Source organism: Rattus rattus, chromosome 6, assembly GCF_011064425.1.
Source record: "Rattus rattus isolate New Zealand chromosome 6, Rrattus_CSIRO_v1, whole genome shotgun sequence".
Lineage (NCBI taxonomy): Eukaryota > Metazoa > Chordata > Mammalia > Rodentia > Muridae > Rattus > Rattus rattus.
The window spans coordinates 87,142,616-87,161,529 of record NC_046159.1 but is presented as its reverse complement, the minus strand read 5'-3'; the positions used below and the strand labels follow the sequence as shown (position 1 = coordinate 87,161,529).

The 18,914-nt window shown below is 44.4% G+C and overlaps 1 protein-coding gene across 3 annotated transcripts in view; it reads right to left on the bottom strand.

Annotated features, from left to right (window-relative positions):
• Cpvl (carboxypeptidase vitellogenic like) overlaps nucleotides 1–18,914 on the bottom strand; it is a 103,961-nt gene that overhangs the window by 49,925 nt on the left and 35,122 nt on the right. Inside the window, exons 8-11 of one of the 3 annotated variants that reach the window (XM_032905160.1) lie at nucleotides 10,613–10,735; nucleotides 10,148–10,279; nucleotides 5,445–5,543; nucleotides 3,722–3,895 (exon numbers count right to left, since the gene is read on the bottom strand). In XM_032905160.1, the coding sequence (XP_032761051.1) occupies nucleotides 3,722–3,895; nucleotides 5,445–5,543; nucleotides 10,148–10,279; nucleotides 10,613–10,735 (528 nt within the window). Of the gene's footprint in view, nucleotides 1–3,721; nucleotides 3,896–5,444; nucleotides 5,544–10,147; nucleotides 10,280–10,612; nucleotides 10,787–18,914 lie in introns of all 3 variants that reach the window. The other 2 variants (XM_032905159.1, XM_032905161.1) reach the window with 2 other exon arrangements.

The window sequence follows — 18,914 nt, the reverse complement described above, 5'->3', positions numbered from 1 at the left end:
CAGGTATAAGCCTGTAGGGGAGTGAGATGGAGGGAGAGGAAAGGGGGAGGGGGGAAGGAGAGAGGAGGAGGATGGAGACAGAGTGGAAGAGAGAGAGAGAGAAAGAGAGAGAGAGAGAGAGAGAGAGAGAGAGAGAGAGAGGACAATGTGCGTGAGCTTGATGTGGAGGTCAGTAAATAACTTCAGGAGTTAGCCCTTGACTTATATCTTTTTGAGATAGGGTCTCTTTCTTTCTTTTTTTTTTTTTTTCCTTTTCTTTTTTTCGGAGCTAGGGACCGAATCCAGGGCCTTGCGCTTGCTAGGCAAGCGCTCTACCACTGAGCTAAATCCCCAATCCTGGGTCTCTTTCTTTGTTGTGAGCTATGTACTCCGGATCAGCTGATACACGAGCGTCTGGGAATCCTCCTGTGTCTAAATGCCATCTTGCCATAAGAAGACAGGGACTGCATAAGAGTGGTTTCAGGAGGTGTGCATTCAGGTTCTCAAACCTCCCCATGGGTGAGAGGTCTTTACGCCCTGAACCCTGTCTCCAGCCGCCTCGCACCACTGCTTCGCTTTCTGAAGAGTGGGTTCTTGGATACTTGGGGTAAAATTCTTGGTACTAGGTTACGGTTATGTACATTTCTATCCACCAGGGACTGTTTTCAAATGTAATCTCTTAAACTCACAGAAGCTGGCCTTTTTCTCTCCCATTGTATAATGAGGAAACTGAATTCATGAAGAGTTGAATAAATCACTCAAGCCACAAGCTCAAGTTCACTGTTTTCCCTGCCCCTTGAGTGTGAGCTCTAGGCCACCATGGTCTTCTATTACGCAGCCTTTAAAGATCCTGACAAGATTCTGACCTGATTTAATCTTGAAGAAATTTAGGTCATCTACCAAGTTATTCTAACTGTGCGTGCCTCAGTTTACCACTCTACTACCATCCAAAACCTCAGCGTCTGCATCTCCCATGAGCCTTCGCAATAGCACAGTTGTGCTTGATGTTCACCAACAAACACAGACACCACTCCTGGAGGCCTCCCTCATTCTATCCGAGCTACTGCACAATTGGCGTGCGTGGAGAGAGGACTGGGGAAAGACTCCTATGCTCTTACGAATATAAACAGGCTTGCTACTTTCTATGACAAATTAGAGCTGGGTCTTGCATAAATAAAACCTTAAGGACAGTAATGTCTTAAGCCAATCTATGTTGTTCTGATTCTGTTAGATACACATTGAGGTTCACCATCAACAGTGGACAAAGCCAAGAGTAACCACTGCCAGGAGGGTTCCACCAGCTGTCTCTCCATGAATGCCTGGTCTGTTCCACAGCGTCCCTGTTCATTCAGCATTCAGACTGACTGCACAGTTTGTTCTTTCTTTATTGCCGCATGAATTATCGGCAACATTAAACAATTCTCTTTTGCTGGAGATTGATTCAAAATGGAAACATACAGAGAATAATCCTATTTCACTGGAGTTTACGTTTATAGGTGCCAAGGTCTGAGCATTTCTGTCTTTTCCCCAAAATACATATGTTGGTACCCAATCCCCAATCTGGAGACTTGAAAAGTAATTGCATCATGAAGGTGGAGCTTGTGAGTAGAACTATAAAGCAGTGGTTCTCAACCTGTGAGTCATGACCTTTGGGAGGGTTGAAGGACCATTTCACAGGGGTCCCATATCAGATATCCTATGCATCAGATATCTACATTACAATTCATAACAGTAGCAAATTTACAGTTATAAAGTAGTGATGAAAATAATTTTATGGTTGGGGCCACCACAAAATGAGGAACTATATTAAAGTGTCCCAGTATTAGAAAGGTTGAGAACCACTATAAAGGAATTCTAGCTCCTTCTGCCAAGGAGGACCCTGCATAAGGGCAATAGGACGCTAACTCCCACTCCCACCACATAATTCCCCCTAGGCAGCAGTGTTTGGTGCTGTGAGCAGTAAGCTTTTGTAGAATGGAGATTACTCACTTGAGTGTTTTGTCATTGCATCCAGGAAGACTGAGACAGCTGATTTGAGTAATCAAGGCAGCAAATGAAGACGCTGGGATAACCAAATGCTCTCTAGTCAGTGTGTTTCCCTTTAGCATCCAGTGATCAGCTTGAAGTGATGGGTCAACATTGAGGACATTATATCACCAGGAATGCTGGATGTTGCACCCTAGCCTCAAATGCTTTTCCGGGATGTGTGTGTGTGTGTGTGTGTGTGTGTGTGTGTGTGTGTGTGTGTGCACATCCCAGGGCCCAAATCAAGAAACACTTTGAATTATGTTATGATATCTAACTTTTTATGTCTTAAAACACAAGTGCTAAGTATTTTTTGGTTTAGTAAATTGGGGATGACAAATACCTAGTTCATTATGACAGGTTTCCTTAGTATATCTTTGGCATAGTTAAGGTTAGTCTTATTTATTCACTGGGCATGGATATGCTCATGTGCTTTGGGTCTGCATCTACATAGGTATCAAATACCCAGGACAGGAGCAGTATGTTCTAAGGATCACCAAAGGAGAATGCACTCAGAGAGGAGGATGGGCTTAAAACAGACAAGTACCGCATCTTAGCAGAGCCAAAAGTGAGGATGGTTGAAATGCTGGCCTGATATAGTGAGGTTCCTCCTTCCCTAGAATGTAGGGTCTCTGTATGTTCTGCAGGGGAATAGACTTTACACAGGCGTTAAACCCTGTGTACTAGGACCAGAAAAAGGCAAGCCTTCCAGGTAGGAATATTCTAAAACACAAGCTGGTAAGTATGTGTTTGTTCAGAAGCTTCCTACACCAGAGTGCATACTGTACACTGAAAATCCACCGGAGCATTCCTACCACACACATCATAAGGAGTATGTGTTCTTCATGTTGGAAAGAAACAGTAGGGCTTATGTGTCTACAGAAGCAGTATGTGGGCAACTTGCAAACAGTGGAAATTGAATAAATACCTTGAAGACTAGACTTTCTTGTCTAATTCATACAAGGTGCCTTACAGCACTGGGTGTTGGGCTTTTGTGCATTTTGAGTACCACTCTTGCCTCAGTAGGCAATCCTTCATCACTTCTGCACTCACCCTCCAGGGCTGCCCCACCCACAGGCCATCCCTAGGATCAGAGACAGGTGAAGAGAGTGGTACTAGGAATGAAGAGATACACAGGAGATCTTTTGCCAGATCACCTGCTCTGAATATTCTTCCTGATAGTGGCGACCCAGGGATAGCTCACTGTGATGGCCAACTAGTTGGAAGATGTCAATCCTAAGCATAGTGCCTGCCTTGCTCTGTTCAGAATGGAGTCATTTCTCACTCCAATACAACAGCCCAGTGGGGCTGGGCTTGTGGCTGATCTGAGCAGGATAATCCCTGATCAAAGCCAACAAGAACAATTCCTAAGCAGATGCAGTCTTAGATTACCTATGATGAAGGTGCCATTCACATGTTCACATCATAGAGTAAGCAACAAGCACTATTGATTGTCATGCAAGGCTAGACATCTTCTTGGCTTTATTTTCTTTAAATAGGTAAGTATAAGAGCTTTACTCTGGGAATTTCATTTTTAGAAACCATTAAAACAACAAGTTGGAGAAATAAAATAAAGATGGCCATTCCTAGGTTATAAATAGGACAGTTGGTGTTTTTGATAGGAGGAAGTAAAATAGGAAATAAAAGAAATTCCCCTCTGATCACAGTAGCCCAGGAGTTTGGGGTGGAGCCCTCCCTTCCCCAGGCCCCTGCTCACCTTGTAGTAATTCATGATCTCCTCTAGCCAGGGTTTCACTGACTTCACTGTGTCCTCTCGTAGGTGCTTCTCAACCTCAGCACCATCACTGAAGTTCTGGTTTCCCACATGGATGGCTTGTCTCACTTGTGGGAGTGACAAGAATTTCGGAAAGTAACTTTGGTCCTCGGGTTCCTGGCAGAAGGTACATTATAAGGTATCATGGAGGAAGATGTTAGGCTTGGCCTACTGGAAAAGCTGAAACTCCCTCAAAACACACAGCAGAGTAAACAGGATAAGACTAAACCGTTAACTTTTCCTCATGCTTGACATGCTAATGGGGAGTCCCAGGTCAGGTAAGAGGGACCCTTTCATGGTCCAAACACAGAGAATCACCTTCCTTTGCAGTCAATATCCAATTTGCCCGAGAATGGATTTTCTTTCTCAGACACTAATCTTTTGCAGTCCTGCCTTCTAATTAGCCAGCTCATTGGAGAGAGTGTTGGAGAAAGGAAAGAGGTAAGATTATATAAGGTAATCACTCCATGACCTTGACTCCAAAGAAGAAGGTTAAATGGCTTTTAAGGAACCAGGGGTGGCACCATGGTTCAAAGCCATTGTCTCTATTTGTCCCTTTCTGCTGTTCATTAATATCTATCTCACCCCCACAAATCAACTGTTTATGATTTAGGTGGAAATTATATCACATGTCAAAAACTGATACTTACTAAAAGACATAAAACAAGTTACCCACAGCCCTTATTAACAAACAAAAACACCCCTTAAAAGTGTCTGTAATAGTCATTAAATTTTAAAAAAAGGAATAAGTATCCATCTCTTAAAAGTCCTCCATTTAGGATTTATGTTCAATAAATCTATGCATCATCCGTATTTTTATTTGGGCTGTGAATACATTACTTTCTACAGAAAAACATTATAATCACAAATTTTGTTTCTGCATTTCCTGCCATGTTTTGTTATTGGTAGAATATAAATCCAAAACCACAGGGCTGGGAAGCCCACCAAAACTGACTTCATCTTTTACTTACAAAGAGCTCATAAATAAGTCAATTTAAAAGCTGAATGTATTGTGCTGGTCAGTAGACAAAGAGTGCGCACATCCAAACTGCCAAGCTGGCTTGCTCTGTCTCTTATTCACTTAATTCTGCACAAAAGATATCAACTCTGGCCTACTTTTATGAAAGAAACTACTTGAGTACTTTAAAAAGTATTCCAGAGGGCTTGAAGTGAGCGCTGCCCCGAAGGCTGCAAACACCTCAAGTTAAATGGAAGACAAGGCAAATATTTTCAGGGAGGTTGGGTAGTGCTATTACCTAAGCCATCTTAAGTGCGGAACAAAGAATGTGGATGTTTTCAAGAGACTCAGAGACTGAAGCCTAGACCCAGAACCCAAGGCTGCAATCCTAGCCTGGATCCTTCACAAAACTGACCCAGGGACAAGGTCCAGTAGGGATACTGGGTCAATCAGATATCGTTCTAAACTATCTAGAATATCACGTAATATGGACGGCAACCTAAGAAGCCTAATGGGAAACAACCCCCAAAGGTCAGGAGATGAAATTACCCAACAAATGTTGGGCACGGTCCTCTAGTTTTAAATGAGCTATATTTATATAGCTCATATATATTTTTTTTTTCATATATATATATATATATATGAGCTATATATATTTATATATATAATATATATATATTACTACGTTCTTTAAATTGTGGCCATTACCGTGCACTGTAAAATGTTGTAGTAATTGGTGCATCCTGTCACATTCTGGAAGAAAGATGGACCGGCTGTTAAATCTCCATCTAGCAGTTTATCCAGGACCTAGGTCAGAGAAGGAGAAAGGGGAGGACAGTGTCAGGGAGTGGTCACTTACACGGCCGCCATTGTATCATACAGTCAAGACATTTTTCCTTCTTTTTTTAGGATATCTGTGTCTATATGTGTGTTCTTATGCGTGCAGACATTCATTCACATGCATGATATACATATGCATGTGTGTGAACATGTATGTGCATGTGCACACATATGGAGGCCAAAGACAATCTATCATTCCTCAACCACTGTCCATTGCTTTATTTGAGACAGGTTTCCTCGTCCACCCAGGACTCGCCAAGTATGGTAGATTGTGCTCCTTGGCACAAGTCCACACCACCACGCCCAAGCTCTTGCTTTTACTTGCGTAGTGAGGCTCCAATTCAGGTCTTTAGGATTGTGTGACAAACACTCCACCAATCAAGCTACTTCTCCAGCCCTTCTATTTTAAAATCTTTTTCATTCTACTTCCTAAACATTCATAGCAGGCAAATGCCATCCCTCCTAGAACGTATATTCTAGAGAAACAATTAAGCATGGTGAAGCAGATTATGTCGAGTGTTAGAGCGGTATTGCATTAGGGAACAGTAAGGAGAACAGGAGAGGGAGGTGTTATGGGTGTTCAGGCCTACGTGTAGGGTACACTGAGAAAAGAAGTTTCACTTACAAATGGCATTCAAATTATGACCATTGGCTGGAAGAAAGTTAAGAATATAAACAACCAGGGAAAGAATATTGCAGCCAGGAGATAATAAAACTAGATGCATCAACTTGAGGGATTGTCTGGTGAGAGGGGTTGCTTTCACATGGCCCCCGGTCACACCCACAGTATGAGCAGAGAGGGCATGGGTTGTGTGCTGAGATTCAAGGAGTTGGTTGAGTTTAAGGTCTTGGAGCCATTGGAGGGCATCCATGACTCCAGGTTCAGTTACCAGAAGGGAGGAGTGGTCACCAAGGCCATTTGTTTTTCTCCAGCTACAGGCTACTGCACAAGGGCCACCATGAAGGTAGCAAAGCAGCAGCACCAGCCACGGCTGCAGCTTAGCCAAAGATGCTGAAGGGAGTATTTGTGGAGCTTTGCGGCTTGACTGTGTGAGCCTGGGTTTAGGTTGGATAATCGGAGAAATGAAGTCACGGGGCTTAGGACTCATGAGGAGATGGTGGCTCAGGGAGCTGCACAGTGGGCTGGAGGGATCGGGCATGGCAACTGAAGAAAGGTGTTCCAGCTTCAGATCGTGGGTGATGGATGGTTCTGGAAATACTTTGCTTGTTTATTTATTTGGTTGCTTTTGTTTGTTTGTTCTTGGTTTAGTTTTGTTTTTATAACAAAAATAAGCAACTCAAGGGGAGAACAAGGTTGCAGGGGGGAAAAACAGAGCTAAAGGACAGAGGACCATTCACACGGTCACCAGGAGTTTTGATGGGGGTGATGGAGAATGTGGAGACCCACTGTAGACAACTGCCCTAAACAGTGCTTGGTGATGCTCTCTGAGGCTATGAAATGCAAAGCTCAAGGCTTTGGGACGGAGAAGAAGGTGCCCTGGAAGCGGGCCTGGGTTAAGGCTGGAAGATGAAGAAAGGAGGAAGTTGAGAGTGGGGAGCGGTAGTGTTTTCTTTCTGCTCCTGCTGCTGCTGCTGCTGATGTATTTTAAGTGGGCCCTCTGAAAGGATTGTACAACATGAATTTCACACATTCTTAGAAACCATCGATCAAGAATGAGTTTAGTTTATTAGAAGATAAAACACCATCATCCTCATGTTCTGTGAGGACACTAAGATTCTCAGAAGTGCAGTAACTTGGCCAGGGAACCCACACTGATAAGAGCTCTACCTCCTCCATGCCCTCAGCCTGTGCTCTCAACCACACGCCTGCTGCTGTACTGCCTGCCGACGGCAGTGCATCCTCTCCTCAGTACCGCTGCTTGTGCAGGGTCCCTGTCTAGAGATGTAGGGTCTGGGTGAGGATCGAGAAGGTTAAGGAACCATCCAAAGTCTGCTAGGCATGCTGGGAATCTACTCTGGGCTGCATCTAGAGATATGTCCACACTCCATCTTCAACCACAGAGATACCTGCTTATTTAATAAGCGTATAGGTTCATCACCCTGAGCAGGTGTCTTTAATTTGCCCAGTAGATGCTAGAAGTTGTACTGAATGCACACATCACTGGTGGAATCAATTGGCTGGGGTGAGGGTGGTGGGCCGGTATTTGGCACGCAAGTGTGAGGGCCCACATTCAATCCTCAGTACCTGTGTAAAACCCCTGGGGTCGTGCTACTCACCAGTAATGTCAGAGATTTGGAGATGGGACTAGGTAAATCGTTGGGTTTTCTGATCAGCTTCTGTACCATTATCTAGGAGAGCCCCAGGCAATATGAGAGATCCTGTCTCACAAAGAGAAGTGGAGGGAACATCTGGGGGGGAGGTCTGACTTCAAACTCTGGCCTCCCATATGCATGCTTAAATACACGTCTGTGATAGCGTGTGTGCACAGGCACACATGTGCACAGACCTCACACACATACACACTCTCAATTTTAATTAAAAAAAAAACCCAACAGGTTGTTTTCACCAAGAAACAAAACGACTTGCTGTGTAACACATAGTAGGACTAGATTATTTTGAAATCTACTTCATAATCAAAGCTCGTTTCACAGAGAATGTTCTGTGAGTCAGAGCGTGGTTGGGAGAGATCAGCCATTCACCCTTGGAGAATTGTGGGAGATCTGATGGCTTGCTCTGGCCTCTAGGGCACTAGGAATGCAAGTGGTGCACACCATGCACATGCAGGCAGACACTCGTACACTTAAGATAAAACAAATACAATTTTAAAACAAAAGGGTGGAAACATCAAACAGGCTGTTGGACTTGAGATTTTGACATCTATGTCCTCTTGAATTTCAGGATGTCTTAGCATCTTTAGCTAACCTACTAGGCGCTGCTTTGTCCATTTCCTTTGACAACTCAGAGGCTTTAATCCACCAATCAAGATCTTGGACCAGTGATTGGAGAGACATCCCATACCTTCAAGGACTGGTAGGGGAAGTGTTTTAATTCTAATTTTCTACTGAACTTGGTTTGGGATAGACGTGCCATAGTCTCACGGACTCTAACCATAGAAAGCGTCATACTTTTCAATAGTTTTCCCAATCTCTGAGTGCTGTGGCTGTCACAGCGCATGCCTCAGACACCGTTTTGCTTCCTTCCTTCTTCAAGCCTCTCAGCTGGTCTTGCTTCAGACACTGCTTAAAAATCTCTGTGTGCTTCTTCAAAACCGTAGTGAACGTTTCTCTCTTGCAAACCAGCCTCGCACAACATGAAAGTTCTCAATTCTCAAGCTTTCCTCTTTTCCCCATCTTTTCCCTCAGCAGGTAGCCTAAAGCCCAAAACTTTTCCAGAAGATACTATTATTGCCAGCGAAAGCTGGATCTTACATGCTCCCGGGACAATCCCGCTTCCTTCGTGTTTACAGCTGCACAAGGCATCCGGACTCCACATTTTGCAGCCACATCTGGTGCCCTGACCCAGGAAGGAGAGTCTGGGCATCCTGTCTAGGGCTGGGACCTCCCTTTCCTTCTCCACCCATCTGCACAGCTTGCTGCTATCAGACTTCAATGCAAACCACGTCACCTCCTCAAGGGATCTCAGTAGCATCCTGGTACCCTGCTGGTAAAATGAGCATCACTTTAAATCGCTTCTTTTCTCCCCAAGTCTGTATGTCTCTTGTTTCGATACAATTGGCATGTCTGATGGTCCTGAAGGTCTATTAATATCAGGCCTTGGTGTAAACAGTCACAATGGCTTTAGGCACATAAGGCACATGAAGTGCATGTCTCAGAGCAAGCAGATGGAGGTCCCCATCCCTTGCTCCATTTACCCGTGTGTCAGACAGGATGGTTCAATAGATGCATAGCAAAAGGTCTGAGGGAAGATCGTTTGCTTTGCCTTTGCACTGGCTAAAACATACGGGTTCCTGTATCTTAGTATTTAGTGAAACGTTACACCGTAAATAACCAAAACCCAAAGAAAAACAAGTAGGTAAAGTCTCAAATCACATCATCATTCTCATGCTCAGGTGTTAGGTTACCTGTGTAATAATATTCCCCCACACTGCGTCTCTTAGAAGCTGTCTCCCGTTACACGACATGTTGTAGACTTTGATCCTGACTCTTGGAGGCCTATGCCTTAGGTTACACACCAGGTCGTCTCTACGGTTGAGCTACCGCTTGTGGACATAACCCTTCGAAATGTGTGCAAGCATCTGCTGAAGAAGCTCAGGCATCCACTTCCCAGGTTACCTTGCTCCTAATTTCCATATGTATGCTACAGAATGCCTTCGGGCCCCACACAGCGTTTAAAGAAATCAGGACGACTAATGAGAGCCACAGTCAGATAAGCTTGCCAGAGAGATCTGGGGTTAAAAGTACAGCCGAAGTGAACTCAGAGAAATGCAGGTTGTGCTTTTCTGCGTGTTCACTCATTCCACCTCCTGATCACAGACAGAGGAGAGGATAGATGCCATCCCAAAAGCTGGATCACCGGGGTGTGCCTCCTGCCCCTCCTCTCCTCACATGGTTCTAGTTGCTCAAGGGTATCCTGGGGTCCCAGCACTCACTTCAAAGGCCTTCATCCACTCCTGCTCTTTGATGTATTTTATGCACTTGCGACACTGCTTCCAGAAGTGCCTTCGCTGCTGTTCATCCAACAAGCCAACTTCATACAGGAATGTCGCGTACCCTCCTATAATCTGGTGACAGAAGGGATACGTGAGTGCCATGGAGAGAAGGTTGGGCACCCATTGCTTCGAGAGGAAACATTTGACGTATTAATTTTTGCTGGGATTAGTCAAGTCAGGCAATTAGAAACACAGACATATATAACAGAAAAGTCACATATACGCACAATCTCGAACTGGTTGTAAGTTGACCCACTGAAAGGTTTAGCTAAGAATTAGATTTGAGTGAAGTGAACCTTATTTTTTTAATCAGTTAGGCCTCTAGGGCAAGAGGGGTGTTCACTCAATTCAAAGGAATTAGTCTCTGTAAGGGACGGATTAAGAGAGAAGAGACAGGACGCCAACCGTTTCAGGATCAGTGTATGCATCTCCAAGGGCAATTCCTTTCAGGCGGATCTTGAACCTTCGCACAGGGTTGAGGGAGTGGATATAGTATGCTATGGCCGGAACATATTTCCCTGCATAAGACTGAGAAGGACAGATGTTGAGATGGCAGTCCCAAATCGATCCCACACACAGCTGCACTCGTTAACAAGTACTGCCCACTTCTTTAGCTCACCTTGAAAGTTCTACAGTAACAAAACGCTCTGACCTAGTATGCTGTTCTCAAACCATATGGCCCAAGTGATGTGGAAGCATGCAAATACCATGCTATATGCAATCGTTCTAATGGTCCTTTCGAACCAAAATGACCTGGACCACGCAGGCCAGGTGTCTCTTCCCAGGAACTTCTATTCCAAGCTCTGTGGGTCCCTCCCCCCATCAGCCATCACACACCTCACACACCTGCTGTCTCAGGATGTGGAGCAGCTGGAGAGCAGGGCCCAGGTGGCAGTGAGTAAGGCAGGGATGAACCACCCAGGAGTCGGTTTTGGAGGACAGCTCCTTAATTGACATAGCAGGGCCAGATTATATAGCTCAAGTTAGTGAGGAGGGGAGAAAAAAAGGACAAGGGGGGAGGTGCTCCAGCTGGGGAGGGCCCCTCCAAGCCACACTAGCCAGATTAGCAGACTGCCAGTGGCAGGATTTCTGAGAAGCCAGTTCTCCAAAGGCAGGAAACAGAAGCCTAACTGGCTTTATTACCTCAGGGCCTTTGTCTCTATGGAGTTGAGTAGGCCTAAGCAGGATTTGGGTAGGGAGCAGCCCCACTCCTGCTGTGCTCTCTGAGAGATGTCTGGGATATGGGCAACACACTCTACCGACATTTATCCGGCTTGGGAACCCACAAAGTTCTACTAAAGGAAAGAAAAAAATCTAAAATCTAAACCTAAGACAAGAATCTGCATGATGATGCAAAATTTGAAATCAGCATATAGTAAAGGAATAGAAGAAGGTGCAAACAAAATAATATTTATTAGTCACAAATTTTCATTGAACTTATCCGTGTTTTCATTGATCTTTTCTGGCACGGGATCCTTTTCTAGGGCAAAATATTTGTGAACCAATTCTCCTCTAACAGACATAATACTTCCACTTCCCAACGATGTTAGAAAGTGCTCTTAGTGACGCAATTACACAGATTAATTTGTTTTTATCATGTAGGACTATTTTTAAGAGTCAAGTCTCTCTTTCTACAACATGGGTCTCAGAGATGAAACTTAGGTCCTTGGACTTAGTTGGAAGCACTTTCTCCTTTTTTTTTTTTCCGGAGCTGGAGACCGAACCCAGGGCCTTGTGCTTGCTAGGCAAGCGCTCTACCACTGAGCTAAATCCCCAACCCCTGGAAGCACTTTCCTGCCGAGCTCTCTCTCTCTCTGGTCTGCTCAGTAATATTTGAAAACCCAATTTTACTAATCCCACCAAAAGCTTCCTTCTTGGCTTGTCCAGTTTAATCCAACTATAAACTCCATGTGTTCAGAATGAAGTTCTTGATCCCAATGCTTCTGTGACATCCCTTGCCACTCAAGTTAATCCTGCTCTGGATGTGCAGATCAGAAATCTTGGTGTTTCTTTCTCTTGTACCCCTCAAAGTTTGTCATGGAAGCTCAGTCCTATTTCTTCTGTCATCTGAGGTACAGTGTCTTCTTCAATGTCTGCTTCCTTGCCTTACTGCAGCCTGGGTTACTGTAATGGCTTCCACACTGGTCTTCTCTAGCCCTTATCCACTCTATTGTTTCAGACAGTGGTACACGTAAAACCAGACCAGACCATGCCACCCCTCTGCTTAAATCTTTCAGTGACTCTGCCCTGGATGAAAGCAGAGGCTTTATTAGAGACAGAAAGGCTAATGTGACCCACTCCTTTCAGCAGCCTCACTCCCTGCCACCTTCTCCCTCATCCTTCTCAGGCCCCACTGGGTACCAGAATGTTCCCTGCATGCACCGGGGCTTTTGTGCTCATTTCTCTTTCCTCCTGGAATGCTTCCTCCCAAGTATCTGAATGGTTCATTGTCTCAAGCCCTTAAGTGAGGCTACCTGAGCAGTGTCCTTTTTGGCTTCTTAACAGAATTTTTTAATGTTCCTATTTTCTTGTTTTATAGCTTTTAATTTCCCTCTTAATCCTTAATCTTCTTCAAAACCTCGTACCTACTCATCATTTTACGTCATTGTGCTTCCTCCCATCCTAGAAGATGCCTGAACACAGGTGTAAGCATCTACTTTGCTTATTTTTGTTCATTGTGCCCGGTGTTCTTAGCACTCAACACATAGCTGTGAAATGAACCAGTCCATGTGCATCCGGTAAAGGGCAGTGCACGGGCATTCACAATAGACCAGAGGCTTTATACAGGCATCTGTGAGTCCACTCCTGGGACATTCCCAGGGCTCTTCATAGACTTGGAGCATCTACCTGCTCCTGTAAATTGATCTATACCATAGTCACTCTCACAGGTTGCTTCAAGCTAGGACACAGGACTTGGAGAGGTTAAATGGTAAGAGTTGGAATCCCACATGGTCTGATCTACTCCAAAAGTCTAAAGTCCTTTCGAGCTGATAAAAGCAGGGTAATTCACTAACTTATTTGGGACCTTGTTTGCACAGTCCTCTTGTGCAACAGCAGTTTCTTAGGTAAAGCAGTGAATCAAAACACTTCCAGCAGTTATACTCAGGCATCTGGTTTAGTTTCCTTACGTTTACATGCAGATGGGTTTACGTGTCGGAAGTTTAGTTTGGTGCATAACTGTGCAGTGTGCTCTTGGTGGAAATAGTGAAGATTTATTTGATAAATTTCCGTAGGATAATACATTTTCCTGAGTAATCACTTAACTGGGAAATATGTCACCCAGCCTTCAGTCAGCCAAGGCTTCTGAGACAAGCTATCTGCCAAGATCATCGTGCTAGATACTTAGGGAGACACAAAAGTGAATTAAACACAAAAAGGCCCTTTGGAAGATTACAGTTACTTCTAAAGACAGATTATAGAAACTGTGTCTCCAATCCACCAGAGCAAATAGACAATTCATGAATTACATTCCCATGGTGTGCACAATGACCAGTGTAAACAGGCTCTCACAAGCACATGCGATACATGAATGACTGATCTCACATTACCTTTAATTATTTTTCCTTTGTGGAAATTGATACAAGTGCTAAAAATGTATACACTTGGCAATAGTATCTCTTGGGTTGTATTCTCCATACATTTGGTAGATAAAATTTACTCTTTCTGAGATGGAAGGCCATGTCTTTTACACGGTTATGTAGTCAGTGGAGGTAAATTTAGCCTAAAATATGCAGTGTATGGAGCCTTCCTGGCAGTCATTGTACATGGCATATAACTGGGTAAGAAATGAAAAGGGACAGTATATTTGTAATACCCATTCAAGATTTTTGAGCTTCATCCATGGACCAAACTATTCCACGTACCCTAAATATGAGTCCAGTTTACAAGAAACCTCATCTTCCTGTATTTCACACCAACAGGAGATGCGGTCTGTGAATGCTAATGGCGTACCTAGTTGGAGTCCCCTCCCCAGGCTTGACTGCTTCTGCAGTTCTCATTTCTCCTAGCAAATCATATTTCAGTCAGTGGCCATAGAATGTCCTGTGGCTCTCAGTCCCATGCCAAGACCTGCTTTCATCTGTCCCATACTCGCTAGGCAGACCACTCAGGACAAACAGAACAATGAGATGGGTAGTCCTATAATTGCTTCGAAAACTGCCATGTTCTTCAGTATTCTGCCCACACCCACTCTCCTGGAGCTGGGGGTGTTTATCTCGTCCTTTGTCCCCAATGACTATCACACACTTCCTTGCTTTGTGTCAGTGTGACAAATCCTTCGTTGTCTTGTTCATTAATCATTCCAGCCTGAGTGATTCGGGCTGCCACACCGTAGACAATTACAGGATTATTTTGTGGGGAATCAACACATTACAGTGAGATTTCTAGTATTTTTACGTTCCCCGTTGGGATGTTATTTCTTTGTGCAAAAGCAGACTTCTCATCCTGGAGTCATTCATTTCACAGTTTAACAATTCACCGCCTGTGACACACACTTGGGCAGACAACAGGTTAACAAATCAAGTATATTCTATTTCACCTCCCCTGACATATATATATATATATATATATATATATATATATTTTTTTTTTTTTTTTAATAGAGCAAAACTTCATATCTGAGGGGCAGGGAGTGTAGTTTCTGCCTTTAGGTTAGAAATACGCTATGGTTGTTTGTGCTATTCCTTTGGACCTGAAGACGAGAACACCCACCCTTTGGTTCTGAATTATGTCCTTAATGGCGACAGGGGTGACCACAACCAGAACTCCAGTCCTGAGTCTTCTCTGACCTCCCAGTGGCACTCCCCAGTGTGGGTGGACCGACAAAGCCCCAGATCCAATCATAAAAGCTCAGAGCAGCATCAAAGCCATTGTGATAGGGAAGAGGAAAGGTGCTGCCAGGAACAGACTTGTTATGTTAGCGGTTGGCAGTGACCTTCGAACAAGGAACTCAGCCAGATAACCATATATGTCTCACCACCCAAACTCGACGAACGTTAGTAATCAACACATCTGGATCCCAGTCCCGCCTTCTAGCCTTTGCTGAGATTTAAAGGAGCTGTGAGCTGCCAATTCTAGCGCTGCTTGTGCTTAGGACACTTTCCCCTTGGTGACCGTAATCACATCCACCTCCAGCAAGACGGACAGGAACATCAGTCTGTGTGTGTTTGTATTTGCTTTATTTCCTGGAGCTCAGAGTAGCAATAAAGCTCTAGTTCTTCTTCATCAGAAGCGTGGCAGAGTTCAGCTCTCAGTCTTTTATTTTGCCCAGGAGAGAAAGGTCTTGACATCACAGCAGCGCACGATTTTGATTCTTGGCCTGCAGTCCTGTGAGTATTGGTGCTGGGAACGGTTTCATGAAAATCATGTCAAGGGCTGCTGTGCTTGTGAAAACAGTCTGCAGACGGTATGGTGCTCACCTAATTATCCATATGTGTAAATGTACGATGAGATGCAACGTAATTATGTATTCGTCCCTTCTTCCCTTGTCCTTTCTCCCTTCTCCCATGTTTCAACTGCATTCACTGCTGATTTACCTTTTTCCTGTTTCTCAGGTATTGAGAAGGAGGAAAGATTTTTAGGCCTAAAACAAGCTTCATTCAGCTCCTTCAAAGTGGGGGTGAGGCAGATAATAACAGTGTGCTGGAAAACAACGCTTCTTTACACAAATGTGTGGCCATCTGCAGTTTATAGTGTGTTTAAGTCACATTTACCTGTGTTTCATAGCTTTTTAAAAAATGCAGTTATATTCACTTGCTGCCTTGCTTCTAGGTATAAATTTTGTGGTAAAACTTTTCATAGCTTTATCAGTAACGATGATTATGTCTTTTCAAAGAGAGACAGCTGCCCTGGACAGGGTTTCTTCACTCACAGTTGGACATAGTCCTCAGCTCTGCCTGGTAGAAAAGGCCAGGGGATTTGCCACCTCAGTGGTAGTATGTTGAGCCCCCTCAAGGCCATGCTGAGCACCCTGCCCTGCTCAGAACATCACCCCATTTCCATAGTCACATGGGGCAAGATGCCTCTTTGAAGAATTCATGGCTGGACTGAGGGAACTCTCTCTCCAGAGGGTGCAAAGTTGGCTACCTAGAAAGAGTTGTGCACATGTAATGGGGCACAGGTCTCTCCAAACACAGGCTTTGGAGCAGTCACACTCACTTACGGGGACAGATCAAAGGGGAAAGCACCAATGCCATGAACAGAGTTCTTTATACACACTGAAAACACAAGAGAGTCACAAAGGCCGCAAAGACCAATGGAAGAGCGAGTCAAGATGAGGCCAATGCAATCCTGACTTCCTCTCGCCTTGAGGTAGATGGGAATCTCACTTCAGCTCAGCACCACTGTTTTCTCTGCAGAGGGAGGTGTGACTTCAAATGGTCAGGTTGGAGAACGAGCAAGCTGTGCCAGCACCTCCACGTTTTGTGGTAATCTCAACTTCCTAGACATTTCTAGACCGTGCGTCATCTGACTGAGACTGCACTGCGGCGATGAAAAGGGAAGCTTTTTACAAGAGCATGGTATTGTCAGCCCTCTCTTCCTCTTGACTGGGAGCTTAGATAGAAAACAGCAGAATCTGCAAGCAGAGACATGGGGCAGGAACATTTTGATCTGCAGCCAACTTGCAGTCACACCAAGCCATGCAAAGGTATGCGCTGACCTCTACGTGATAGGTAATTTCACTTTTAATACCGAGGGTGTGTCTTTAAAAAATATGTCACCCACCGCTGCTGTCTGGTGCAGGGACACAAGATGCATCCCATCCCCATCTTATTCTGACCTCAGAGCCAAACTGGAAAAGCCCAGCTTGCTGCCAACGGCAGATGAATAAACTCCTTTGTTTAAAATGGAGACTCCAGTTCATTTGACTTGGAAATAATGAGTATGCGCAAAGGAGACCACAGACACAAGCTGAGGCCTTGGAGCTCTGTGGCTAGGATTTAGAAGGTTGAAGCTGCATAAGTGATTTACCTTCGACTTGCTGCCCCCACCCTGGATATCTCTAACGGGGTCCCGGTGTTGTGTCTAGACCGTACTCTCCAATCCAGCAGGACGGTTCACTTTAGACAAAGCTTACGACTTCTGTCTGCGCACTCACATTCTTCCCCGTGCAATTTGAGAATCAGTAAATATGAACTGATTTGATTTGGATATAATCTTTGAAAGCCAGAGGCCCAACTTGTAAACATTTCCATATGCCCTTCTTCAGCTCTTTGGGTTGCAGCTTAAACCTTTATTTTTTTTTTATAATATTAAACTCATTAAACAGTCACAAATCCGTTTTCAATTCTAAAAGAAAATATTGGCAAGTGCAGATGGATATAATTGAAAATAGACGTTTGTCATAGACTGAAGAGTTAAACCAGCTTGAATGCTATCTCATAAAATTCAGCAAGTTCCATGGCCAGGAAGTAATTGCATTCCAGGGACCTCCAGTCCTTATATCACTTGAAACTTCCATTTGCTCTATAAAACTTTATGATCAAAGCTAAGTCTTTGTGATTAAAACTAGGTCTTGGCCAGAAAGACAGACATCCGAAGAACTAGGGTGCCTCCTCTCATTTGTATAGAGGTGTAACCCTAGAGAGCTGCAGGAAATAGGAAGGGGGTGTCAGACTCCGTTCCAGGAGAAAAGGGTCAGCTCTGAGGGAGGAGAGGCTTCCTGAGATGATTTGGTTTCCAGAAAACACCTCCCCATGCAAGGCCGTGTAATCCACGGCCAAAGTCTGCATTCCAATCGTTTGCCCTGGAGTCTCATCAGTAGGTCCCAGTTTCGGCTTTCCTGCTTTTTGGCCGGGTAACCTTCCTAAGGCATGCCTAGCCTAAGTCTCAGTCACTTCAACCTCAAGATTGGGATAATTATAAGGAGGCTGTTGGGACTAAAGGAAGCAATGCATTAAACAGCACTCAGCAAGTGAGGGCTCACGGCTGCTGTGCGTCCCAATCTGAGCGATAATTCTTACGATGAAACACATGAACATGATGCTCTTCAAGCTATCTTCTAGTCCTCCGATTCAGTGATTCAAGAGTGAGGAGGCTGATGGAGGCTGACACGGAATGGCTCTTGGCCTATCACTAGCACGTTTCTCCCACTCCACTTCACAGGTCACCCTATCTCTCGCACGTCAGTGCTTGTGAGTCACCGCTTATAAAAAGCGGGTCAGCACTTAATTCAAGCGGAAATATGTGAGGAGGAAAACACACTGAGCGGAATCCAGCTGATCTTCTCTAATGAACGGTGACAATCCTGATGGAAAGGCAAGGTGTGTGGAGAAACAAACCTGAGCATGAGGTTTCCATAGTGAGAAGAAGAAGAAGACAAAGAGTGGAGACTGGAGACTGTCCAAGGATAGTAGACTGGGGAGTCTCCAGGGACTTGGGCAAGAGAAAGAGACAATGACAGGGAGATGAAAAGCAGCTGAGGAGAAACACCGATGATAGATTTATTTTATCTAATAACAGCCTTTCATGAAGCCACTCTGTAACATCCACTTAGCATGTGCTTAGCACTGCACAAGAAAAAAATGAAACAAGCAAGACTTTCGTGTGCTGGGCTGCCTTCAATGATATAGTCCAACACCATGCTCCCAATAGGATTTTCCCATGCAAATGAAGATAAAGTACCCCCACTCGGCTTACTAACTTGGTACTAACTTACTAACACATAAGTAGCTTCAAGGCTCTGCCTGTATTTGGGCCTCAATTTACC